The sequence below is a fragment of the Mercenaria mercenaria genome, chromosome 13 (assembly GCF_021730395.1).
Source record: "Mercenaria mercenaria strain notata chromosome 13, MADL_Memer_1, whole genome shotgun sequence".
Taxonomy (NCBI): Eukaryota; Metazoa; Mollusca; class Bivalvia; order Venerida; family Veneridae; genus Mercenaria; species Mercenaria mercenaria.
In genome coordinates this window covers 67,664,398-67,685,936 of record NC_069373.1, presented here as the reverse complement: position 1 = coordinate 67,685,936, position 21,539 = coordinate 67,664,398, and the positions used below count along the sequence as shown (strand labels likewise).

Here is a 21,539-nt window from a genome sequence, read left to right as displayed (position 1 = left end):
TCATAATATCAGATTTTAACTGTTCTATATATTGTTGTCTCAACTACTCTAAGCCACAACTAAAGACTTACAAAAAAATGGTATGGAAATATGACCAATGCGACTACGACAGCTTGAGACAAGGGGCAGCATCTACCAACTTGTGCTCTCTACCAGATGATGACATTGAATCATATGCAAATAATATCACTCAACATATAATATTTCCATATAAAAACATGTCCCTAGCAAAGTAACTACAATTAGAGCAGCCGACCCTCCATGGATGCACAATGAAATACGAAAACTCATCAGAAAAAGAAAAAGAGCATACGACAAAAAAGGCGAAAAGTACACAGCGCGAACATCACTTTACTATATACAGACAAATAAGAAATAAAGCAACCCAGTTCCTTAGAAATGCAAAAACACATCATTCTAAAAAAACCTGTCAGATAAAGTAAAATGATGAAAACCTCAAACCATAAGATTACTGGAAAATATTAAAGAAATTCATATCACCATTGACTAACCCAGCAGTTTAAATTTTAAATGATGATGGATTATTTAACTACAATAACAAAGACTGCCACACATATAAATCAATCCGAATCACACAACACTAACCTCTATCAATATCACCAGTAAACATTGTGAAGTTAACATGTTCTCAAAACAGAATATCAAAATATGACGCAAGGAGACAGTTTCAAGTAAGCTTAGCTTTCTACCTTAATTATGTTTTTTATTATTATTATTATTATTATTATTATTATTTAATGTCGCACCGACACATGATAGGTCATATGGCGACTTTCCAGCTTTAGCATTATTTCATCACGAGCGGGCACCTGGGTAGAACCACCGACCTTCCGTAAGCCAGCTGGAAGGTCGGTGGTTCTACCCAGGTGCCCGCTCGTGATGAAATAATGCACGGAGGGTCACCTGGGGTCTTCCTCCACCACTAAAGCTGGAAAGTCGCCATATGAGCTATCATGTGTCGGTGCGACGTTCAATCCAACAACAAAAAAAAAACTTAATTATGTAGCGTTTCATATTGTATATGTGTATTTTATATGAATAAAATATAGTTTAAACCAAAATCCCTTTGGACTAGTATAATTTTAAGCATCCTTACATTTAAAACAAGGACTGTTTGTGTATTAGTATAAACTGTGTATTTGTCACAAATAAGTGTTGAAGTATCTAGAACTATTATTTTGTTTCAGCAATCATCTTGAGCATGTTAAAATATGTCTTATTAGTATTATATTTGTAACTTAATTATTATATGAAAGACAAGCAATTCAATGTTAATCTATATATATATTGTATTGTGAATGAGCTTCCCGATCGGGAAGTTACGTTTCCAATTCGGGAAATATTAAAATCTAATAATTTCAATGTTAAATAAAATTTTATTAGGATATCTAAAAACTGAACGATAAAAATTAAGACATAATTCTCATGTTCACAATGGTGTAATTCATTTGAGCCGTGCCATGAGAAAACCAACATAGTGGGTTTGCGACCAGCATGGATCCAGACCAGCCTGCGCATCCGCGCAGTCTGGTCAGGCTCCATGCTGTTCGCTTTTATAATCTATTGGAATTGCAGAAACAGAAACTGTTAGCGAACAGCATGGATCCTGACAGGTATAATTTTAATCATCCTTACATTTAAAACAAGGACTGTTTGTGTATTAGTATAAACTGTGTATTTGTCACAAATAAGTGTTGAAGTATCTAGAAATATTATTTTGTTTCAGCAATCATCTTGAGCATGTTAAGATATGTCTTATTAGTATTATATTTGTAACTGAATTATTATATGAAAGACAAGCAATTCAATGTTAATCTATATATATATTGTATTGTGAATGAGTTTCCCGATCGGGAAGTTACGTTTCCAATTCGGGAAATATTAAAATCTAATAATTTCAATGTTAAATAAAATTTTATTTATCTAAAAACTGAACGATAAAAATTAAGACATAATTCTCATGTTCACAATGGTGTAATTCATTTGAGCCGTGCCATGAGAAAACCAACATAGTGGGTTTGCAACCAGCATGGATCCAGACCAGCCTGCGCATCCGCGCAGTCTGGTCAGGCTCCATGCTGTTCGCTTTTATAATCTATTGGAATTGCAGAAACAGAAACTGTTAGCGAACAGCATGGATCCTGACCAGACTGCGCGGATGCGCAGGCTGGTCTGGATCCATGCTGGTCGCAAAGCCGCTATGTTGATTTTCTCATGGCAAGGCTCATTTAACGATACCATTCATATTCTTATCCACCGGTACCTTTGAATGATCTTATCCACAGGTACCTTTGAATGATCTTATCCACCTGTACCTTTGAATGAAACAAGTCAAAAAAAAATTACATTACTTCCCGAATGAAAAGCAAGTTACAATGCAAATGTATTTAGTATCAAGTTTCCCATTCAGGAAATAAGGATAAAATAAACCAAGGCTAACTTACCGAACGGGAAGTTTCCCCTACTGCTATACATTCCCTATGCTCTTTGTTTAGCAATTAGCTTTTCTGCATTTAAAAAGGAATATGTCTACTTGAAAATGCCTACATATTCATATCCACTAACAATTCCTAACTGTTGTCCATTAAAAACAATAGAATTTTGCTTTTAGTAGTGTTCACTTTGAGTTTACGTTCATTGCCGTTCTTCGTCTGCTTCATCATTTTAGAAAATTACACCGTAACCATAGTTCAACAAGCTATCACAAACTGAATTTCATTTGAAATGGAATACGCTCAATAATTAATTAAATTGGTCGAAAAACTTTTTTAAACGAGTGGAAGGATTACATTTTATATATGATAATAGTCTAGTGTACTTTATATCTCTGGAAACGTATATCTAATAGTGCTATATAGCTAGTTAATTATCCCTATATTCCTGGGGCCCGTTTCACGAAGTCTACTTCGGAAGAAGCTTAGAACTTAGGAGTAAGGTGTTTCATGAATGTCATTTTAAGTATATTCAATTTAGGTATTCGGCTGTTCTTAGAATCTGAGCCGAAAAAAAATAAGATAAATATGCGAAACAATTGAATCGATAATAGGGAATAATGTTTTAATATGTTCATCTAAATTTCTGGCTTTCCCATTACTCCGTGATTTAATTTCCTGACATATATCTATAATAACTATTCATTGATATTTTAACCATTTAAGCTTCAGTGTATATGTCCTGATGCTTATCACCGATGTTGTCATTGAAATTTAAACATTTGAAATAGAATTCTAATATGCCATCACCACAACGATATTATGTTGACGTCACGTCGAAAAAAAAATAGCGCCATATATGCATCGAGAAGTATAGCTTTCAATTTTGATAAAATATTTTACTTAAAAACATGTATAAAACGAAGTTTCACATAGAACTGTCTTGATTATTTTACAAACAGACCGGGTTGGTTATTCGCTGTGCAGAATAATTCGCCATCATTTGCGCCCTACTAGAACTATTCTGCAAGACGTATTTCCGGTCCTGTGTATGAACAAAGGAGCGTAAGGACCTACCATTTGGCGCCAAATATGCACGAAGGAACAGTTCTATCATATTTGGTCTAAATTCTAGAATAAAAGATATTAGAATCGAAATAATATAGCAAAATCGGGTTTGAACACTATTTATACACTCCGGCGGTTATACGTCGTACGAAATAATTCATAACGCCCGACGTATAACCGCCTGTCCTGTATAGTGTTAAAACACAGTTTTGCTATAAATTATTTAAGAAACAATTAACACTATTTTTACACGAAGGTTGGTTATATGTCGCGCGCCCTCGTGAAATTATTTCGAACGACACTGACCGCCCGAGAGTGTAAATAGTGTTCAAACACTGTTTTGCTATAAGTTATTTCGATTCATATATGGCTTTATTGTAAAATTTAGGATCAATATGATAGAACCGTTTCTTCGCGCACGCACGTAGGTCATCACGCTCCTTTGTTTATGCACACCTGGACCGGAAATGGTAATACGTCTTGCGGAAGAATTCCGTTTGGACAAAAATGATGGCGAATTATTCTGCAAAGCGAATAACCAACTTAGTATGTGCGAAAATTAATCAAAACTATTGTGCAATGTGACATTTCGTTTTAAACATGCTATTAAGTAAAGTATTAGAGCTATATTAGATGCATACATGGCGCTAAATATCACGTCGACGAGACGTAAACATAATATCGTTGTGGTGATTTAAGGGTTGTTAGTCATATCAGCATTCTTAAATACAGTACAACTTGCATAAGGAGACCAGGTAGGAGCAAGACAAATAGGAATATTTTAACACAAAAGGTTTCTTTATAAGATATAAGTTGTTCTTTAACAACGCAAAATGTACCTGAAAACCTGTGTCTTAATGCAAGTGATCTCTTAATAGACGTGGTCTCTTTAGCAAGATTGACTGTACTACTATTTTTAACTTCATAAAATTCTATTTAATCGTATTTCTATAATACTACTTTCTCTCATTTTTCATTTTAGTGTTATTTTCATAAGTCTTTTTTTAATTTGTAAAATGTGTTCGGAATTTCTCAAGTACATATCTCGATCATTGATTTGATCTGTGTAGTTCCATCCTGGCATCTTTTATCATAGCCCATATGTATTCTTAATACATTTATTCCTGCCGTAACTAGACCCAAAAATACCAAGGAAGATTTTTTTATCAGGGAAGGGATGTTGGCACATTCAACTGGCTTAGGTACAGACTTAGATTTATTAATTTGGAACATGGATCTGTATCTATTAAGTTACATGCCACAATACAGAAGCATATAGAATCGTGTCAAATGTTAAAGCAGCATACCTACAGATTTGGCTAAAAAATAATCATTCTTTCAAATTGAAGTTTGGTCATATTATGAACATTAAAATATGAATTTCTGTTTCTAAAATATTTTAAAAGTTCCAAATCAAGAAAAAAATATGACCGCGCCGTAACATAAAGTTTGTCAGTAATTAAGTTTTAAAGCCTTCTTAAGAAATATAGCATTTATTTCAAGATATCTAAAAATATCTTTTTTGGTTGTCGAACGATCTGGAGGCATGCTGCTTTAAGGCGGGAATTGGCGGTCTCCCTTAGACATATTAAAATAAATCTCCAATGAAAATGGCACATTTTAAAAATTTTCGGACAACAAAATCTGACCGAGGAGGATGGAAGATGAAATGTACAACACGAGATCTAGATGATTAGAGTACATGTAGGAGTGAGTAGTCCGCGGTCCTCCCAAAGAATTTTGAAATTCTGTATATCCAAATTGTGATTAAGAACTATTTCAGACACAAAACTTCTAACAAGTCAGGTTGAAAAGTACACACTTCTAGCCTGAATATTTCGGACAAAGGTAAATTGGTTCATTGGAAAGATAGGGGTGTTGGGGTCCTCATCAAGAAATCTAGAAAAAACATAAGGCAAATTTCAAATAAAAAAATCTGAGCATATTATGTTGAAATGTAAACCCTATTAGCCGAAATAATTATAGTACAAGTAAGGATTGAGATTCGAAAGACCTTCCCGAAAATGTTTGAAAATTCACAAGACAAAACGGTGCATTTCAAAGCAATTTCAGACAACAACATTAGCGCAAATCAGCTTAAGTACATCCTACTTGACTGGATTATTGATGTTCTCCACGACAAATTTTGAAACTCAGCAAGACATGGTGCATTATAAAGCCATTTCAGACAGACAATTGTTAGCAAACGATTTTGTAATATATGTGCGAAAGTAAAAACTACTAGTTAATGAAAGTGTTTTGGACAAATGAGTGACTGTTTGTGGAAGTTCCAATTGACTCTGCCACCACACAGCAAACACAATTCACTTAATCTCCAGGTCAATGAAAATAAATCAAGGCAATGTAATATTTCACTGGAAATATGTAAGATTTGTGCATTTCTTAATTTGATACATTAAAAATGAGTTAACAATACATGAACATTCTCAAATTATATTACAGAAGTACAACTCAAAGATGACTTGTGAATGGGTAGGTGATTTACAGAATACATTCTCTTCATCGACTTGATTTTCTCAAATAGAAATAGGCTTTGATCTTGAAGGACATTTTCATGAAAATGCAGAAGACAAATCAGGCCTGTATTTTGTATCATAACTTTCTGTCTTGGTGCTTTAGCGGAAAAGAAATTGCAATTTCTTTTAGATACACTGAAGGTACAAGACGGTGCAAAACACTGCCTCTGGTCTCAGTGTAACTTTTACGACACCGACAATGTTTATGGACATTCTAAAAGCATTGCGAAGCCTATGGACATGCGAGTTAAGCTTTATTATTCTTATATATATATATATATTCGAGCATTTCAGTTGAAACAGAAGCTTGCAGGTTTCTTACCTATCTGGAGCCTCATAATATAATGAGAAGACATCTCCTGTATTTGTAAAAGAAAGCTAATAACCCTGCATCTCCTGGCTATGTGGTCAATTCCTCAACTACAGTCCCCAAAGTTATTTGAATCAATTATGAAAATATCAAATAAGAAACATATCTTACGTGTCCCCATTATTAGGCAGCAACGATCCAAGCTCCTTTATTCTTTCGTTTATATGAATTCTTCTCCTCCTTTCAACTGAAAACATCGTCTTAAATATAATAAACAATAAATTATATTCCACAAACGAATATGTAAACTATCTTGTGTATATATCGTAAAACTGTCACTCACACGTCACTCATACGTCAAACACGTGAGTTTGTAAAGCATGTGACTAGGTAAATGCTTAAAGGTGGTCTGTAAAGCAACATATTTTAAATATTCATATTTTGAGAACGAAATGGTAGGTTTATGGCATAATGCAATGTGTAAAATTCGCATCAGAAATCCTTTTTCTATTAATTTTACTTTTATTACCTCCCTTTAAAGACAAAACCATATAAGAAGCTGGTAATATTTTGCCATGATTTCACACTTCTTTTTAACAGAAATTAATTCATTTTGATGGAGCTCTTAAACTAATTCTCTTTTAAAACTAAAACGTCATTTAACTTTAAAACATGTAAAAAGTAAAAACAGTATGAGCAAGATATTGATAGTTTCATGCTGTATATATATATATGTGCTGTATTCGGTTATGTGCTATTTATTTATTTATTTGTTATATCAGATGCTTTATTTAAATGTATCACACACCCGGCTGACGTTTCATTGTGCTCTCAATTTCAGAATAAATTTATTTCAAAACAGACATTTGATGTGAAAAATATTCAGACGGGAGGTAAACTTGCTGCAAATATAAAATCACTCGAATATATAATGAATTGTTTTCATGTTCTTTAAACTCGGTAAAAGCTTTTAGATTTTAGGCAAGTATTTAAGATCCTGTCCTAGGTGACATATGTCGAAATGTTTTTGACCAATAAAAGTCTAAAACGAAAGAAGAAGAGCATATGTTTTCCATTATCCTAAAGAGGTCATGGTATCTATCAATGATCTGTTATATTACAAAAATATGAAGAAAATAGCCTACATCTCGTTAAAGATATTAATCGACACGCATTAATTTTACCGCCACCAGACAGGCATCAAATTACCCAATGGAAAATTATTTGGGGAGATTTTTATAACTGTTTTTGAAAAAAGAAGTATCAGTTGTACTTAACCCTCAGCCTGCTGGCGGCAATTGATTCTGTCTTTGCGACCAGTGCAGACCAAGACCAGACTGCACGGATCATGGTCTGTACTGTTCGCCATTCAGTCAGTATCTTTTTTGTAAGCACCCCTTTTAACAGTTAATGGTGCTGTCCAAATTGAAAGATGGACAAGTTCATTATAGAAATTTAGCAGGGTAAGGGATAAGTAAACTTCTGAAAGGGCATGATATATAAAGTATAGATACAAACCCATGTTATGGTTTTCTTTCTTTTTTCTTTCCTTGTCCCATGGTTTGGCACTGTTTTCTCGTGGAGCGGTTGCAAGAGTTGTTGGAGCTGGTCCTTTGTGCATAGGGAACATGCAGTTCGGGACCACTGGTGCCTGAAATTACAAAATAAGTGTACTCAGTATCTCTATTTCATCTCAGTCAAAAATTCGAAGTTACGGTCTAGTTCCACAAACTAATCTCTACTGCCCGTACAATGTATTACGTTCTATTTCCTGAAAACTCGAATTATGATAATCAGTGGCAACTTAGATGAGTCGAAATAAGTTAGATCTACTTAAAATGGTTTATAATACCATTTCAAGGGAATACTCTTACATTTTAGATACATGTATTTGTTTTTAATGTTTCTTGTAGACAGTGGGGCTAATTGTATTTATTCCCGTCGGGCTGAAATTGTGTCATCTTTCGTTGCTCACAACTTTCTGCCACCTGACCCCACAACATTGAAAACAAACATAACATCATGATTTTTTTCATAACTTTGTTGGTATCAATTTGAATAAAGAAATATATTACATCTGCAGTACAGTAGTTTTAAAAATAAAATATAAGTTTCATTAAAGTGGAAGTATGCGCATTTTTCAAGTAAAAATAGATGTGTGTGTAAAAAGGGTGGAGGAAATTATAGCTTTTAACCCAGTATACTAACCACTTCCTGTTACCAGTACGAAATAATAACTTTCCAAATATGACTTTTCGTATTTTGACTGGGGCATTCTTTTTAAGAAAAGTCAACGGCACGCAGGAGTTGCTTCCCTTTTATAGGTAAGGGAGATCACGTCGTAGAAGACTGAAGAAAAGAACTATTATTTTATAAGTCCGATTTCTTTATTTTTAAAGCATCAACTTTAAATACTTATGCGCATTATCGCTAATTTAACACATTTAAGCGCACAGCAACCGAAAATTGCTTTTATAAAACATTCACGAAAATCACACTGCGCGCAGTAAGATGCGCATAACGCCACTTTAAAAGCTATTACAGGATACAAAAATTGCGGATGTAAGAAAGTGCGCAATGTGCGAAATTCTGCTCGTGCCCGTTGTAATGTACCCGTCGCGCTTACAGGGCGACACATGCGAAGTGGCATCGCTACAATTCGATGTGACAATACATTACCTCGAGGATGCAAAATGACACCCAACACTCGTCAAACGTACGATAGATCGCAATTTCACTTTGCGTTGTCGTACGTTGTATCGTAATGCCACGATGTCAGTTCGCATTGTGGCAATGTTGCGTTCTGCATTTTGTTGACCTCGACACAATACGACGTACGGCAATGCATTACGACGCTCAACAAAGTGCAAAAAGACGACTGATAATGCGAAGTGACATTTTCGCAGAACGTATCGTCGTTCTGTTGCGTTGTCTTATCACGTAAATTTATGCTCTCTCTTTTAGTTTTGGTGGGTGTTTGTCCTGCTTATATTAACGTATCACCTTATTTCTTATCCCACATGTATTTATATTTATATTCATATCAGTTCAGATTCTACATATACACGGGTGGTAAACACGCAATCCAATCCCCGCTGGGAACACGCTTAAAATGGGTTGCGCGACGTCCGGTGATGGTGTTGCGCATCAAAATATACAATATCAAGGTAGGTGGGTTTTTGTTTTTGTAAATAATGACACATTTAAGAGTGTTTTCGAAAAATGCAGAATTCTATTCGACACAAAGATTAATAAAGATCATATGTGTGAATTACCAGCTTATGAGTTTAAGAATCAGCCCTGTTATCACGAAAACTCTGCTGACTCGAACAGTCAAAAAAGTATGGAATCATAAAAAATAGATTTTCTAACCCTTGTGCCATCTTTCTGGAAATGTCACGCATTTGATGATCAAAAACGTGTAAAACAGTCTTGAATAAAATGTTGTTTAGGGGGTAAAGATTGGCAAAAAATAATCGGGAATTGGGTTGTGCCTCGAGAATGGAATTGCTCGTATACATTATATACTCAAATAATTCTTTTTACATCCCAATTGTTTTTACAATGTCCTTGTTTCCTTCTTATTTTATTTTTATTGATTTAGTTTTTGTCACAAAACTCCTTTGTAGCCAGTGTCCTTATAATAGCAGTTTACGGTCAACTACAAATAAAGACAATCCATTTTAATGTTTTCGAAAATATACAAACAGCGCAGACACTAAGTATTTGCTGTTCATATTGAGGTTAAAACAACTGTAACATTTGCCTCAAGGAATCTGACTTCAAATGGTCTTAATCGACATAAGAACAGGAAACCTGATGTTGGCTTTTTGGATTTGGTGGTGTTTTCAACTGTATTTCAGTAAAGTTTGGGTGGGCAGTTAACCTAGCCCGTAGTAACCTGTGATCCGTATGTGCCAACTTCTCCACATGATTCAGAGTTGGAGGACAAATGATTTCAGAGTCAATGTCTTTTATCATAGCAGAGACCATAAGCATCACCCGAGGATCGAACTCATAACCTTGCGATACGTAGATCTACCCTCTCCCTGATTATTGCTCTTTTATATACGTGTGACCTATGTAGCAACATTTCAGCAGGAAGATATCTTAGTTCTTGCAACAACAATACTTCGACAGAAGAGAAGAAACTTCATTAGCAGTATTCCTTAACCATGGAATATTAGATTTGTGTAAATGCAGTCAATGGCATTTGGTTAATGTTAGTCCAAACGTTGCCCATTTGTTTGTCCGCGAATTGCCATATAATCAACATAAATCTGTCAGCTTACGACGCCATATCAGTTTTGACCGTAGTCAGTATCAGTATAGATAAACCACAAGTAACGGACTTACTTATGCAAATGATATAGACAATGATAATAGCGCGGTATAAAATATAGTACTCATGCGTGTTTACCTCATGACTATATTTCCATTATAATTACACTAACATTTCCAAGGTCCACCCCAATGATACAATGCGTGTGTTTCCTCACCTGCGATGGAATCCAAATCATGATCCCAATTATTTCCATTGAAACGATAAAAGTACATGTGTAAGCGCAACCTTTACAGAAAAGTTTGACATGCTCCATTCCCATGGCGCAATCCCATTCCCAACGATTTTTTGTCAATTATGTCCCCGTATGCAGGATTTGAAGCAAATAAATGTGATATTCGCTACTTTATTACAGTAAGTTTATCATTAGAAGCGTCAGATATCCCAAGATTCAGACACTGCCATTTTTGTTGATTTCATACCTTTTTCACGCTTCGTGTCGCCAGAGTTTTTGTGATAATAGAGCCGAATCATAAAAATTACAAACCAGATATTTTACATATATGATGTATTGACATATTTGTGTCCAATAGCAGTTTATTCTTTTCGAGAAAATTTATTATTGTCTCATACTGAGCAAAATCATAACTTCACATACCTCAGTTTCGTCTTTTTGTACGCGCAACACCAGCACCGGACATCGCGAAACCCATTTTAAGCGTATTCCCAGCGGGAATTGGAATGTGAGTTTACAATCCGTGATATAGTTTGACAAGTTTTAATCCCATGGGACAAAGCGAAAAGGCGAGATTTTTGGTACTGGCGCGTTGTCGCCTTTTCGCCTTGTCGCGGGCGCCAGGACGAAAAGGCGAGATTTCTGGTTTTGGCGCGTTGTCGTCTTTTGGCTTTGTCGCTGTTGCCAGAGCGAAAAGGCGAGATTTAGAACTCGACAAGCGAAACACAACAATGCGACAAGGCAATATAGCGAGATTTTTAACGCGCCCTCAATGGCGCGTAAAAATATCGCTTTTTCGTTTTGTCGCCCGGGACAAAGCGAAAAAGGCGACAACTCCCTAAAGGAAAACTCGCTTTTCGCTTTGTCGCCTTCCTGTAACGCATGCGCACACCACTGTTATGAGAAGTTTAGTTTAATCATATTTTATTGCTCTCTGTTTCAAAGATACACACAATAGTACATACAATTTTAACTCATAACAAAAAAAAAGCAGACGGGTCGGGCTACGAGTTATTTCAACATCAGCATACAGTCCTTCCCATAGAAACAATGTTATACTCTACTAAACAGATTTAATGTGAGCAAGTTACTTGAGAGAGAGAAAAAACAACAAACAAACAAAACAATTGTCAATTACAATAACACAAAAGAATAAATTTCTGTAATGGAGCTACTATATTGTTTCTTGAAGCTACCTCTTCATCCCGACCGTTCCAAAAGAAACCCACACTTGAAATAAATTGACACTTATAAGAACTTATATAAACTTATATAAAGTCATACTTTGTCCAAGCAAATACGAACATAAGTAGACAATTTCATTCATAACAAAGTGTATATAAAAGGTAATAAATAGAAATGAAAAGAAAGATATATAAGGTTATTGAATTTATTATACTACTTAAACCGATTTAATTGTTGGATAAAAGCTTGCACTGCTAAAATATTATACTATTTTCTTCTTCTTTTTGTTCTTCGTTTCCAAAGAGTAATATTTTTGTGCTTAAAGGATGAAATTGTCAGGTTAATTGAAATAATCGAAGTCTTTCATCAGAGTCTTTTTTTTTACAAATAAAGAAATAATGTTCTGCCTTTTCTTTTCCGTTTCCGCATTCACAAAAGGCGTCTTTTTATAAATGATTATTGTAAAGATCATAGTTAAGAATGCTACATTTAATTCTTAATCCAACATGATAAACTGCATTTTCTCTTTGGTACAATTGGAGGCTTAAACAATTCTTTCAGTTTTGCTTTAAATATGTTTAAGGAGGGCGATTCTCTAACTGAAGGTACTAATTCATTCCATAACTGATGATGGTATACAGATTTTGAGAATATTTCTGTACGGCGTACTGAAGTCACAAGGTTGTCATATCATTACGAAAATTATATGGTACTGTTTCGTTAACTTAAGGTGTGATACTTTAAGTAGACTGGTAGTGGTATAAGATGTGACAGAATGTATATTTTATACAGCGCATGCGCTACAGGAAGGCGACAAAGCGAAATAGCGAGATTTTTAAAAAATCTCACCTTTTCGCCTGGTCGCTTTATCGTCCGGGACAAAACGAAAAGGCGACAAACCACCAAAAGAAAAATCTCGCTTTTTCGCTTAGTCGCCTTCCTGTAGCACATGAGCACACCATTGTTACGAAATATGACAGAATGTATATTTTATATAGCGCATGCGCTACAGGAAGGCGACAAAGCGAAAAGGCGAGATTTCTGGTACTGGCGGGTTGTCCCGGCGACAAAGCGACAAGGTGAAAAGGCGAGGTTTTTAATGCGCCGCTGACGGCGCGTTTAAATATCTCGCTATTTCGCCTTGTGGTTCTTCGCTTGTCGTGTTCTCAGTCTCGCCTTTTGATCCGAGTCACAACGTTTGATGGGTGGGGGTCCCCGAGTAGCTGAATATATATATATATATATATTTTTACATTGTTTTCTTTCTTTTTTGTGTCGTTTTTTTTTCATCCGTCTACATTAGGTTGAAGAAATGCTCAGTTCCTTTTTCCAGTTTCTACTTCTTTATTTTTTCTAAGATCACTTTTCTACATTGTTTTAATCATTTAACAGTACATATCTTGTTGCTACCTGTCATAACAAAATGTTATTGGATGTATGTATTAGGAAAAGGATTCAGATAAGTTACCATGTAACTTTTTTCCTAATCCTAACTGTATTTGTTACAACGATGTTTATGTTATGTTTACTTAATTGAAATAAAAACCGTTTAAGCTAATCTCGCCTTTTCGCTCTGGCGCCCGCGGCAAAGCAAAAAGGCGACAACGCGCCAAAAACAAAAATCTCGCCTTTTCGCTTTATCGCAGGCGGCAAAGCGAAAAGGCGAAGTTGGCAGAAATCATAGTAAACGACATTATAATCTGACCGGTAACCCCGTAATGCTTGTGTGGAAAGCGTCAAATCGCAGTACATTCCCTTTATTATCGGTTTTTTGCCGTTATACGGATGAGATCGAAAGTAAGATATGATAGTATGTAGATATGCGGCGGATATCTTTATTTAAATAATATTCGAAAGAAGATAATGTTGTTACACTGCGAACGCGAAGAGTTTCCAGTCACGTATTACTGAAGGCAGAAAGTGGTCCTGGACTGTGTGTTCTTGGAAGGTATCCGAATACTGAAATGTTAGAAAATGATATTTTCGACAAACGTTATTAGGTATCACGAAATGTGATTATTTCAGACACGTTTGTAATTTATATTATTACCCTCCTTACATGACATTTTACGGAAAATTTGAAAACTCAGCACATTGCAAATATTCAGATGTTGGACATGCGGAGTCTGTAAATTGGAAGAAACATAAACGAAAAGTCGACAAAAATCATAAAGTGCAAACCCTGCTAGCCCTGTGTTTAATAGAAGAACGAACATTAATCCTATTCCATGGTTATAAATCCGTTTTTCAAATCGTTAAAAGCAAACAACTTATATTTATATTATTATTTTTATAAAAATGCATACAATTTGTAGCTCCAATGATTCTTTAAAAGGTAGTTCGTCATTTCCTTCTGGGTCTATGGCAGGGAACAGAAAATAAAAGATGTCAGAGAACAGCAACACTGAACTATTAAAAGCTTTGTCAATAAGAAAAGTTAAATAGTTGTTTACAAATTTAAAAAAAAAAAAACAAGGGGCATTCGTCTGTAATAAAGCATAGTGGAGATATAGAAACTGTACATGAATGTAAGATTATCATAATGAACACGTTTTAGCTGTTTCAGTTCATTCCCACTGGTAAGTACTTACTGAATTTACCAGCTTGCATACAAAATATTCACTCAAACTGCTACAAATATCTTAAAACATGGGTAACCTTGTTTAAAAGGAAAACAGAATTATGAAACATGTGATCACCGCGGTGAACAAACGCGTGAAGTTCAATCCATTCCCACAAGTGGATACCAAAACACAAATTTAACCAAAGCAGGACGTAGACGCCTTCTCGAACGGCGGCGCTGATGCCGATCAACGGTTGGGCGCAATTTATGTATTTATTCTTTGGATGGTCGAGTTACTGGTAAACTTACAAAAACACATTTGCTGCGAAAGCATCAAACTGAAGTCGTGAATTTGGAGTATGTTATCACAGTAATACGCGTCCTATGATATCGAGCTAAAATCTGATATTTATTTACATTAATTGTGTTGACAGTATTGAAGACAACCTAGTTTTCTTTGCAGATGTGACGTTTACAATCATATTTGATACACTCATTCTTGCACTTACCACAGGCGCAGCATGGCAAAGGGATGGCGTAATGTAGTTTAGATCATCCTCCATGTTTTCTTGGGAGTCAAGGTCATGCAAGTCGTTTAGGATACTGTCGACCTAAAACAGAATACTTTCAACTTAAAATAGTAAGGAGAGTTAAGCAAATTCAAATCTTAATCATCATGAAAGAAAGGTTTTTTTTAAGAACATTTCATTATTTACGTATTGGCACTTAACAAGAAATATCTTCAAAAAGGTGGTCGGCGCATGTAAGTTAGACAATTTCATGAATTTTCAAGCTGAACTAAAGTTATAGCGCGCCATTGTTTTAGAATTTGTGACATCCGCATGCGAAGCATGCCTTTTTTTTTCAAAGAGGGACTTTCATTTCAAATCCGGATCTTAATTCTAAACTTGAATGTCTAGGTAGTAGCCTGAGTGTTATACATTAGGATGCTTACTAAATAAGATTTTATTCAATATACCGAAATTATCTACAAGGGCACGCTATGTACTTTATGACTTATATAAAACACTGTATATGCCATATCTTTATTAATAAATATCATCTTTAAATCACCAAGAAACTAATAACTATTCTAACACGATCCACAGCAGTTGCTATATAAACATATAGTGAAATCGCCTATACATGAATCTACGACTTCCATTCCACCCTACGATTATAACACGTCTGTGGGGTTCTACTCTGCTTCTGTTATATGCCGACTAAATACTCGACTTTTTCAGTGCTATGTAGTAGTAATAAAAAGTACATCAAATTTTCTGAAACAAACAATTTCTAACTGATGAAGTTTTTTGTTTATAGGGGATGAAAATCCCCGAGACGGTAACGTCCGTATATAGTTATTCGTTTTGTTGTCTGCATATACTGAGGCAATTTTTTCGGGTTTTTTTCCGGTTCCGGTTTATGTACAAAACGGAGACTGGTTGTCTGCAAGAACATCCGAGCACCCCGAATCAGTCACAGAAATTCGTAAACCGCGTCAACATGATTCTTTTTACTTCTTTTATGTAATGAAAACTGTACATGTAATTGAAAAACACTTTTAAAACAGTTAGGAAGTGTAAAGGCTGTCAAGTTTCTGCGTGGAGTGCAAACAAACAATAAAATCCTAAAGCCAGTGCCAGAACGCGGTGCATGACGTCACCGTCGCGGCTTTCCGTAAATTTTGCAAAGTATGATATTCGCTATAAGAGGTATGATGACACTAAATGTAAACTGATTTGGGCGAAGTTTTATTTCTTTTGAGTGTTGAACATTTCTTCGTAAGTAGATATATATAAAAGATAAATCCCCATGCTAGGCAGTGTCTTAATTCATATTATTTTTACCGTAAGAAAATGTTTCAGCCCGGTAAGTTTCAGTTCAACACCAGTGCATCTATGTCTGGTCGTGTGTGTAGTTTACAATTTCTGCGTTATAGGCACCACAAATGTCAACTAGATTCTACTTTGACAATAGATAAATTATAATTCATGTTCCAATCTTCCAGACTCAAGTGTTTACGTGTTTATGTGCCGCCGCAATATTCTGGCGTGTATGTTTCAGTGCCATCATGTAGGTCACGTGCACTATTTTTAGAAACTGCATATAAAACTTTGAATGAAGTATTTACTTCTGATTTCTGTATCCGACCTTAAATGTTACTGAAAATAACATTTTTAAAGCAGTAACTACTTAATACTTTATTTGAGTTTGCTGAATATCTCAAAATTCCGTTTTATGCAACGCTTTCCATTCGTGGGGAGGTTTTTGTAATAGTATATGGCCAGCCGAATGACATATCGAGCTAAAATGTAGTGCTGTAAAATGCGAAGAATCTGCGTGGTTACAATCGAAATAATAAATATGTTCCAATAATTTTATCAGTTAATAAAATATGGGCAGTCGTGCGGATGCGAATACGCACTCGTGATTTAATTATTACGCATCCGAACTCCTGTCCATATTTTATTAACTGATAAAATATAGGCACATATTTATTATTTCTTAAATAAAAAACGACTATTAAACCGTTTGTTCTATTTACGCACATTATGCTTATAATGTTAATGCAAGTAAATATCTAAAACCAATTGAACATTATTGTTACCATGATATAAAAATCAGTGAAATTATGTAATAAACAAAAACAGAATGTTTTAACACTACATGTCATTTTTTTGCGATTTTGATTTTATTGCCATCCTTGTCTAGCGTGACACTAAAATAGTCTACGTTTTAACCGTTGTTGCGATTTATCAATGTCTTCTATCCTCTCGGGCGCTGGACGTAACACACTTTATCCCGAGTCCTCAGCTTGTTATATATTCTACGGTACAAGGTACATATTATCACAAGCGCTCGACTTATTACCTCAAGTTCACGACATTTTATCTCAAGTGTATAGATCAGTAGCCTCTCGAGACATGAGAACGAGTTGTTTTTACTATTTTTTTTCATCTAAAGTTCAGCGTTTGTCACCGTGTACGCTTAGTAAACAACCTTAATTATAAAGTGTTATATATGTAAACGATGGTTAAGTAGTCTAAGATGGTAGGGCAGCTTATTGCCGAGGACACCCGTATTCGATTTGCGATTCTGACATGTTTTTGCTAGTTTCTTGATTATAGCATTTTTAAAATAGTTTAGAATCAAAACTCATGTTCTAATGTTCATAATTTAACCAAACTCCAGTTTTAAAGAAAGATTATTTTTAGCTAAATAGCTAAATCTTGAGCACGGTCGCTTTAAAGCGGAGATCTTGCGACATATTATTGTTAATTATTACTTGACTAATTTGCCATCTTGAAAATATGAGACATTTTTAAATTTAAGAAAATATCCGTATGGTTCTCTTATAATTCACATTCAAGTAATAATTTACTTGTCAGTTTTATAAATCCGACATCAAATTCGAGTCAGATAAGAGGTTATGTCCAGCCTATATTAAAAGTGTCAAAACAAGAATTAGTTTTGTCACACTTTCATCGGCGTCGGTGTCCGTTTTGCATTTAAAGAAACTGCTGTATTAAATGCGGTTTAGTGCGAATTTTAGAAGTTCGTTCTGTCGCGCTGCACTTTTCTTTTATCCGTTGTGGTGAAAGAGCAAGGCAACGAACAGCAAAATAAAGTTTGCAGAAATCATCAGCTACCGTAGGAAGCTGCATGTTGGCCAGTGTGGACAAAAGATACGGTGCAAGCAATTGCCATTGGCCAATTTAAAAACTGAGCCCTGCAATAGCTAATTTGGAGAGACTGGTCTTTACAACATTAAAAAGAAAATCTTACCTCAGAAATGCTGAAAGGAGTGTTGCATAAGCCAACCGACAACGGACTGTCGGCGTTTGTTTGTGTGTTTCCGTTGCTGAAAGATGCTGGTCTTATGTCTGTACTTGACTGAACCTCTGCGACATTGTGTGGCGGTGGGTCTCCGATACTCATTTCATTGCGAGGTTTTGACTGTTGTATAGCAATGCTTTGTGCCGGATGTTCTAACTTATTCCGTAACTGCAACATATATACATAAGTTTCTAAGTTTTTAATGTGATTTCCCAAGTGAATAATCTTTCTATATTATGTATATTTTCGGGTTAGATTGATGTACCGACTCTCGGATAACTTTTTTGTTATTCCTTACTGCTAAAAACCACTTTTTACCTCTGTGTTTTAAATCCGAGGTTTTCTCGAGCGAGGAAGTTGAAACGGTAGGGGTTTTTTTTCTTCATTTTTTATTAGATCTATTTATTTATTTATTTATTTTCATTTTTATTTTATTTTATTTTATTTTATTTTATTTTATTTTTTAATTTTGAAAATGTGTTGATTTAGTTAATGAATATTTTGCATGATGCTTCTACGATTTTATGGAAATTTCAAAATGTTATTAACAACATAATTATGATTCTAAAACCATTAATAATTATATTATAAAGATATTCGCACAATATCAAGCGTATAAAAATTTCTTGTTCATGAACCAAGAAGTTCTTTTAAAAGCGCGTTTATTTTAGTCCATGGCGGAATTGATTATTTCTGAATCTAATTATGTCTAATAGGAAAGAAAAAGACGAAATGTAAATAGTAAATTTTCCTTATTTTTCTCCATAGTAGATAAATAAATAAAAGTGTTTTCTAGATCTTAAAAATGAATTACATTTTAAGTAAGTGGTCCTGTCGAATTCGCCACTCTGGCACATTGACGCAAAATCAAGCGTTGGAAATACATGTAGTGTCACGTAGTCGATCCATAACAACAACACATGCTGAACCATTTTTGACGTTTTTTCACGTAGTAGAGCATTTTGTACATAACTTTCGTAAATCATTTTGTAACTTCAGAAGTCTTATCTTAACAAGCTTCTCATCTAAAACCTAACTTAATCTTCTCTTCTACAATGTCTCTCAGCATTTAAATATCTACGAGACCCATTTTCTAGGTTTCTGCCACGGACTCCGGGCCCCAACTCGGACTGTCCTAGAACTCTCTTGATATACGAAACATCTAAACAATATATAGCCATATCCTAACATCAGTTATATGCATTTATTACAAAAGTGCATCAACAATATATCAATTTGACAGATGTGAACTGGAATGTAATCATAACAATGTACTTTCTAATCTTATATAACAATTAAAACAAATCAAAATCATCTTTGATAATTTTACACTAGAGACAAAACATGTCCGTAAATTGTATGTGAGCAAAAAAAAAAAAACAATACAAAATGAATTGGTTTTTTAAATATAAGGAAATGCGAGCTTATAAAGAGTCGATGTATATTCAATTACTCTTTTATTATACAGTTTTCAAAAATCTATATTAAGGTAACGGAACTATTGATCCTTCTAAAGAACTCATTGGATGATAATAAGCACTTCTTTAATTTTACATTATATTTCTCGTGTGTTTGTTTAAAGTGTATTCATTACTTTTTGTTTGACCCGCTACATGTAACTTTCAGATTCTCAGAAACAATGAAACTAAGAAATGTTAAGTAATTCATTTTTTTTTCACAAGCTAAAATTACATTATAAGAAATTAATGTTTCGTCAAAATGATTTTTAAAAACATGATTCTTAAATAACATAATTTTCAAATCCCCAAAAAACTAACATTTGATACTTGCAAATTAAGAACAAAATAGAAATAACCCCACCCTCTCATACGAAAGTAAATTTTTAACAACAGACCTTACCGTCCTCTCTAGCTTCGCCAAGAAATTGGATCAAACACGAGGACAACCTTTCAAGTTTATCAAATTGCGAATACTCCTTTCTGTCATCCTTTCTGCAGCAACTATCCCGTCGGTATGTACTTTCATTGTTTTGATAAGCCCTTTCGCTGCCGCTAAATTCATTTCTAATTTCTGTTCGTCGACTTGCTTTGTACTGATTGTCCAAGTTTTCTCCAGAGTTATTTATCCGGCGGTTGAGGCTAAAGAAGCGAACACGGTCACTTTGTGCCGTGCTATGGGAACCGTAAAATAGATGTTTGAAACTATCATAATCAGAATCGTTGCGATCATCTTTTAAATAATTGGTGAAATTTTTATAGCTCCAGATGAAATCAGACATAGCTAAGTGGGGACTGTGGAGTTGTTTTTGATATGTAGAAAAAATGTTAACAGCTCTATACTTGTGTTCTGGTTTCGTAATGCTTTTTTTAGGCCAGACTTATGAAGCAAATCTTACACTGTTACTTTTTGACAATCTGAGATCAAATGTATCAAATCTAGATCTATATGCAGGGAAAATTATGGTGCAATTACTGCAAAATACTCTTTATGTGCGTAATTGAAATTCCTGTATTCTTTTTTATCAGTCATTTCTATTGTGAAGTTGGAAACTAACAATTTATTTACATCACATCAGTACCAGTTTGAGCAAAGCAGGGTTTCAAAAGTACAAAAACTTGATTATTAATGACGCGGAAAGGTATTAGAATGTTAATTAAAATGTCAGCTGTCCATAGGTACATACGGACTTCAGCCGTCCATAGGTACATACGGAAAGTACATACGGACTTAGTGTTGTTTTTTTTTCTGGTGTTGGGATCATGGAGTATATTCAATATCTGTGAAACAGAATTCATCTAAAACGTGAGGGATGTTACATTTTCCATTACCTCTCATGAGTAGACTATTCTGCTTTTATTTTGTTTAGTTGCATTCTATGCTTCCAAAATATTTTCTTACAGATTTTATCACGTATTTATGTACAATTACCGTTTTGCACTTGTAGTATTTAGTACATCCAGTGAAGTAAGTGTGTCTATAAGAGCAGCAGACCCCTATCCCGGGAATGGCGTTCTCGGCCATTTTCCTACCTTTTGTTCATGTTAGGAAGTTGTAATCGGCCATTTATCCATCTCTGATACATTTCAATAAGTTCTACCACTGATT

General features: G+C 34.7%; 1 protein-coding gene across 1 annotated transcript in view; it reads right to left on the bottom strand.

Annotated features, from left to right (window-relative positions):
* LOC123528641 (transcription factor EC-like) overlaps positions 1-21,539 on the bottom strand; it is a 41,166-nt gene that overhangs the window by 6,226 nt on the left and 13,401 nt on the right. The window contains exons 3-6 of the mRNA XM_045308517.2: positions 18,423-18,641; positions 15,143-15,244; positions 7,887-8,019; positions 6,540-6,615 (exon numbers count right to left, since the gene is read on the bottom strand). Of these exons, the coding sequence (XP_045164452.2) occupies positions 6,540-6,615; positions 7,887-8,019; positions 15,143-15,244; positions 18,423-18,641 (530 nt within the window). The remainder of the gene's footprint in view (positions 1-6,539; positions 6,616-7,886; positions 8,020-15,142; positions 15,245-18,422; positions 18,642-21,539) is intronic.